Below are 7,160 nucleotides of genomic sequence, written 5' to 3' on the forward strand. Positions count from 1 at the left end.
ACTAACATACACCACTAACATACACCACTAACATACACCACTAACATACACCACTAATTTATACCATTAACTTACACTGCTTATGTATACCACTAACATACACCACTAATGCATACCACTAACATATATTACTAACATACACCGCTAATGTATACCATTAACTTACACCACTAACATACACCACTAATACACACTATTCACATGCACCACTAACATACATCACTAGCATACACCACTTATACCACTAGCATGCACCATTAACATACACTGCTAATGTATATAACTAATGTACACCATTAACATACACTAACACACACTACTAACATACAGCACTAACATAGTAACACACCAACACAGCACCTGCATTGCACTCTCATGTTACACGTATGACCGTGACACACTTTTGGAGTTGTGATTGTCAGTGAATAAGGACTTTAAGCCGACTTTTGAGAGCTGTGGACATTTTCCCCTGGGTCCTTTGTTTACTTGGGTGCCGTAAGAGGAAAACACTGAGAGGGAAGTGAGCTGCTGTTTTGGGCAGGACCCACCAGAGAAGCAGCAAACCCCTTCTCCCCTCAATCCTGCTTGCAAATGTTCACTCTCTGAGGAATAAACTGGATGACCTGTGAACACAGATTTATTATGAATGGGACATGAGGAACTGCTGTGTCTTTGCCTTTACGGAATCATGGCTGGAGCCGTCCATCCCTGACTGTGCTGTAACTCCGGACAACTTCTCTATCTACCAGCTTGAGAGAACTGAGGACTCAGGCAAGTCTTGCGGAGGGGGAGTGTGCTTTATGATTAACTCTTTGTGGGCAACAGATGCACATATTTTAACAACCAACTGCACACCAGCTCTGTAGTTGCTTACTTTTAAAATCAGACCCTTTTATCTGCCTAGAGAACTCAGCTCAGCGATCCTCACAGTAATCTACATCCCACCTCAGCTGCTAAAACCCAAGCCCTACATGAGTTGTATGGAACTATAATGCCCCTTTTCCATTAGTATCTTTTGTACCGGTATAGTACCGCTCGACTCGGCTCGGTACGGTACACGTTGTGCTTCCATTATGCTTTCAGTAACTGTTCTAGTGGGCAGGTTCAAATTGACATCACGCACCTTACCAGCTGGTGGCGGTAACACTGGTGGTAAGACCCTGAAACATGTTTCAGTACAGGGTGAGAAATTATTTTAAAGTTTCTGGTAAATTCAAAAGAATGCAGATTATTAAAATGATCAAATTAAACAATATATATATAAATCCTGCTAATGAACTTCCAATGAACTTTAATTCACCATAAAATATCGGATGAATCAGATTCTACAAAAACATTTATAGTTAAAATTGTATAGGTTTTCTTCATCATTTGATGCATTTGCACTTGTTGTGTCTACTTTCATTGTTCAATTTAGATATGTGGTTTTGTTTATTGTATACAATTTATTTTATTTTATTTCATCTTAGCTTTAAAGTTTAATTCTTGTTTTGTGATTTGTACAGTCGAGTCGAACAGTGCTGTACCGTTACTAATGGAAAAGGTCCATAAATGCACTTGAAAATACACATCCTGATGTTGCCTTCATTGTTTTGAGGGCCTTTAATAGAACCAACATGAAGGCATCCAACATTATTCAGTCAGGTCATCTGGACAGTTTCTTTTTTTGTGCTGAAACGTTTCGCCTTCGATCCGAAAGGCTTCATCAGTCAAGGAAACACACAACACAAAACTGATTCTTCCCCCAACAGCTTACTCCAAAGTGGAACAAACCAGTTTTGTCAACATGAAGGCGGTTTTACCTAAATTCTACCAGCACATATCTATGTCTTTCCCCACCAGGGGGTAGTAGATCCTGGACCATTGCTACACCCTGTTCAAAGAAAGTTACAAATCCCTCCTCTGTCCTGCCTTTGATAATACAGACCACAGTGCTATCCTGCTGCTACCTGCTTACAAACAAATGCTCATACAGGAAAAATTGGTTTCCAGGGATATTGACAAGTGGGACAACGTGGCTGATGAGGCCCTACAGAACTGCTTTGAAACAACTGATTGGCAGATGTTTTTCAGTACAGCCCATCCAAAGAAACAACTAAACAGCATAGACATGGGTAGATGGAGTGCCTGAGGCTGCAGCCTAAATGAGAGGTGCTGCCTTTTTCTGCTAGATAAGGAAAATGGAACATGAAGAAAGAGGAGGTAAAAAAACAAAAAAATCATATCTCACACTGTGTTCCTAACATGACACAGTTAGAGGTTGTAAAAAAAAACAGCTCAGTACAAAAAGAAGCAACATACAGATGACATAATAAGATGCATGTGAGTGGGCGATGGTAATCTGAAGGTTTGCCAGATTCTTCTTGGAGCCAATTGAGTTTCTATTCAAGACTTCACTGTACTCCTCCCACCTTCAAGTCTTGAATGCTCAACTACCATGCGACTGCAGCTCAAGACAACTGCCTCTACAATGAAGTTGTGGAACATGGCCCGCTCAGACTCAATGCCCCCTGCTTTACAGTGTGGTTGAAACTCTCTTGGAGGTGGGAGTTAACAATTTTTTGACGTGTTCTTTAGCCAGGCATTCCCAACCTAGGGTGTCCTGGTGCCAAGTGCACTTACGGACACCCATATTTTCAAACATGGTGTTTGTGCCTACCATCACAAACTGGGAATTAACACAGAAGTGCAACAACAGAACACCACTTGGGTTCAGATTAGAGAAGCCGTTCCTCCTAATCATGGCCCTCCAGGTCACACTGTCGATACCCACGTGGGTATTGAAGTCTCCCAGCAGAATAAATGAGTCCCTAGCAGGAGCACCTTCCAGCACCCCTGCTAAGGACTCCTAGAAAGCTGGGTACTCTGAACGTCAATTCAGCGTATAAACACAGACAACCGTCAGAGCCTATATCCCCCCACCTAAAGGGGCGCCATGCTGGCGAGCTAAAAGTAGACCCACCTAGCCCATGTCTGTTACATCAACAACTCCAGAGTGGAATAGGGTCCAGCCTCTTGGTTACAGAACAATTGAGGTGAGCCTAACATTATCTCGTTCGAACCTCTCAACATCAAGATCATTTTTCTATGTTTATAGAATATATAGTATATATAGTATATATATGGAATGACATTCCACAACATATGAAGTCCATCTCAACATTGGCACTTTTTAAGAAGACTCGTGCACGTCATCTGTTGGACAACTTCTTTTGCAATCACCGTTACGTGTCTGCCGTGCAAATGCTGCTCTTCTTGTATTTTATAATGTGGTATGTCTGTGTGTCTATTAATGCGATGTGATGCTGGATATGTGTGTGTTTTTTATTTTCTGCAGAACAGGAATCTGCTGTAAAATAGAAATTAGGCCCGATTTATTTTAATCTTTTCCTGTTTAAAAATTAAATAAATAAATAAATCAAGCACAACCTCAGGCTGCTTCCGGGCCAGAGAGGGGACAGTCCATGTCTTACGAACCAGATTTGTTAAGCCAGAGTGAGAGCTCTAAGGCTCCCTTTCCTTTGGGTGCTGCTCCTGGCATCAACCAAAACTCATGGACGCACAAAGTTGTGTTTTTTAAAGTGATTATCAGACTTAAAAAAACACACAAAGTAGAATCTGAGATGGAGCTCATATCTCTGAACATTAAATATTAATATTTAAATAATGGTAAACGCTCGATGACAAGTGGTTAGTATCTTCTGACGTGTAAAACTTTAGAAGAAAAATAAGGACCAATATTATTGATTTACAATTTTACTTACTCATGACAGCATTTCACTCTGATACAGGTCGTGTGTAATTATTGTGTCTATGTATAACCAGTGCGATGTTGTCACGTCTTCACAAAGCCATGAGGCTTTACTTCACAGCGTACCATCTAATGTTTCTGTAAGACGTTTAAAAAGATTTGAGATAAACGCTCCAGCAGAGAATGTAAAGCCAGCTTCATTCAGCAGCACACCGTCTCGTAGAAACAAGATCAGTACAAAGTGCTTCAGAGATGAGCTACAAGAAACATGGTGTTGTTTCTCTTTTCTTCTCAGGATGCAGTGAGTCTCCTCTGTAATCCCACACGGCTCAGACGCTGTCTTTCTGCATAAAACAGACGTTTGTTTTAGTGCTGCAGCGTTACCAAAGGCAGCTCAGAACAGGTTTTTATTTAAAGAGAAGAACAGGAGAGAAATCAAACCTCAGGAGGTTTCTGCTGTTGTTCAGAGGAGAAGTGATGAAAGCTGTGGGGTGGGGTGATCACTGACAGACACGTCTTTCTTTATGAAGACGTTACTCCCTGTTGAAAGATTTAGTTCGACACTGTGTGTATTCCTCTTCTACAACAAGACAAGTCTGTTGATTTAATGCTGACTCGTTTTTTTATCCCGACATATGGAGCTCAGATCGTTCTTAAAGGGACAGTTTGGTTTTTAAAGTCAGGATGTGCGTTTTCTCTGCTGTGGACTGAAAATACGACATTGTTCTGCATGGTCCTTGTCAATGTGGCCTGCTACCAAATGGAGATACCAAAAAGAGGGCTGAAAATGATGTAACACTTCAACTTGGATTATGTCTAATGTGAAATCTATTCATGACATTTACTCTCTCTAACACGATGACAACACTAGAATAGTGCAAATTTGTAAATTTTCACAAGTCTAAACTCAACGGTGTGCATGACCTCATAAATGGTAAATGGACTGTACTTATATAGCGCCTTTCTATCTCATTTCAAGACACTCAAAGCGCTTTACACTACAATCTGTGTCCTCATTTACCCATTCATACAGCACTCTACTAGATCTCTACAAAGCTAGTTGAACAAATCATTCTAATGAGACTAATCAGTGCTTTTAGATCACATTCATACACTGATGGGACACACATCAGAGGCAATGAGGGATTCAGTGTCTTGTCCAGGGACACTTCGGCTGGTGGGTTCGAGCCCCCAACTCTTGCATCGGAGGACAACTGCTCCAACCATTCAGCCACAGCCGCTGCCGTCATAACATTGTGGTGGCGCTGCAGGCGTCCTTGTCACTGGGTTGTCATACAAAAACAGCACCTTATACATTATATATATATATATATATATAGATAACAGTGCCTTTTATATTAGTGGGTTATTTTGATGGAATGGCTGATGTCCGATATTTAACTTTATCGCTAATATCGGCCGATACGATACCATGCCGATAATATTGTGCATCCCTAAAAATAAGGTTAGGTCAATTAAATTAAACTAGGTTTGTCCAGAGTGTGTGTTTGACGTGATGATCCCTGAGAAGAGACGTTCCTGTTGTCTCTGACTCACATTTAGAAATCTTCAAGTCAAACCCTCTTCAGACAAATTCATTGTGTCCTGAAATGATTTGTTCTTGTTCTTGTTGTTTCATGAGCATGTTTGCGTTTTTCCTCCCGCTCCAGGTGAGCCTGATACACAACGGCTGGCCGGTGATTTCTGCGTTTGCTGGAGACCAGGACGTGACGCGCGAAGCCGCCAGCAACGGAGTTCTGATCCAGATGGAGAAGGGAGACCGGGCCTACCTCAAACTGGAAAGAGGGAACCTGATGGGAGGATGGAAGTACTCCACCTTCTCCGGCTTCCTGGTGTTCCCATTGTAGAGAGCAGGAGCAGGAGGAGTGTGTGGCACCAGAGGAGGAGGAGGTGCTGCTGGAAGACGGAAAGTCTGATGAAGATTATGGACGGAAACGGACACAAACGAGATGAAGGAGAAAGAAGACTGGACACCAGACTTCTGTCTGAAGAAGGAAGGAAACGAAGAGACGCAAGTAAAATCAGAGCAGGAATCAACATTAGAGAGGACTGATGTTCTTTACTTCCCTCCACCCTTCAGCTCATCCTCTCATCCCTCATTCTTTCCTCCTCTTTATTGCAGTTTTTGTGGTTTTCCTGCTGCTTTGATGCACCTGAAGCTTTTTATTCTCTACTGAAAAACTGATCAGGTATTTATTCTGCAGAGTTCCCTCCTCACTCCTTCATCCCCCAATTCATTCATTCATGCATTCACTCACCATAAACATTACAGAATGTCTCTGTCCTCATCTTCCTTGTTTTTTGGCCATGTTTGTAGTTTTTACATGTTAACATTTTACTCTGATTTTAGACCAGAACCAGAAAGTTCTGAGGCACAACCAGTTCTCCGTGTGCACCTTGTCCTCCTACAGCTTCTGTTTAATGCGTTCACCTCAAGCTGCAGGTCACAGAAACCAACTTTTTATTAGATCAGTTTATCTTCTCGTGACACCATCAGTTTAACTCAGATCCTAAAATGTTAATAAAATAAATCAAATTATTTAAGGAGGTGTTTATTAAAATTAATCCACATCTTTATTAAAAGTGAAGCTTTTGGACAATACCATCAGGAGTAAAACCATAAACCAGGATGTCTTGGGCTGATTTATTTATTTGTTAAATGTCATTTTAACATAAAACGTCTCGCACTGAGTAAACACACATAGTTTTTGGTTAATCCAATAACTGACCTTCTAAATTATCCTGACAAATCTGCTCTGCGTTTGTGCAGAGCTAAATAATAATGTGAACATGACATATTTAGAAATGCAAAAAAAAAAAAAAATTTTTAATAATAAAATAAACGATACTAAATAACAATAAAATACTACATACTAAGAAATGGACAGCTGTAGATTAAAGTTAAAAAGTTATCTTCAATGAAAGTAATTACACTATTTTCATCAGATTTAAAAATGATTAATTTTTAATTGTATTTTTTACTGCTATTTGGAACAAATTAAATGACTAGCATGAGGTGACGCAGATTACCCACCGCCATTTTGGCCCTACATTAAACTAGAGAAACACTGGAATGGTCAAATTTTTTGGCAGCCATCTTGTGAGGAGCTACACGTACCAATCTGTACTGAATACAGTAGGTCCAGATTTATCGTGGGGGATCTGTACCCTGAAACTCTGGAATAAGTGAAAAACCACCAAGTATGAATAGTAGTAATATATATATATATATATATATATATATATATATATATATAAAGGTGTTTTAAACCCTTCCCACACTCTTGCAATATTCTAAATAGGGCTGCAACTAGCGATTATTTCAATAATTGATTCATCGGCCGATTATTTTTTCGATTAATCGATGAATCGGCAACAAAAAATAAAA

The 7,160-nt window shown here is 40.2% G+C and overlaps 1 protein-coding gene across 1 annotated transcript in view; it reads left to right on the forward strand.

Annotated features, from left to right (window-relative positions):
• cbln1 (cerebellin 1 precursor) overlaps positions 1 to 6,611 on the forward strand; it is a 15,720-nt gene extending 9,109 nt beyond the window's left edge. The window contains exon 3 of the mRNA XM_037682586.1: positions 5,422 to 6,611. Within this exon, the coding sequence (XP_037538514.1) occupies positions 5,422 to 5,619 (198 nt within the window). The 3' untranslated portion in view covers positions 5,620 to 6,611. The remainder of the gene's footprint in view (positions 1 to 5,421) is intronic.
• Positions 6,612 to 7,160: the final 549 nt, after the last annotated feature.

The sequence above is a fragment of the Nematolebias whitei genome, chromosome 10 (genome assembly GCF_014905685.2).
Source record: "Nematolebias whitei isolate Nwh7 chromosome 10, NemWhi1, whole genome shotgun sequence".
Lineage (NCBI taxonomy): Eukaryota > Metazoa > Chordata > Actinopteri > Cyprinodontiformes > Rivulidae > Nematolebias > Nematolebias whitei.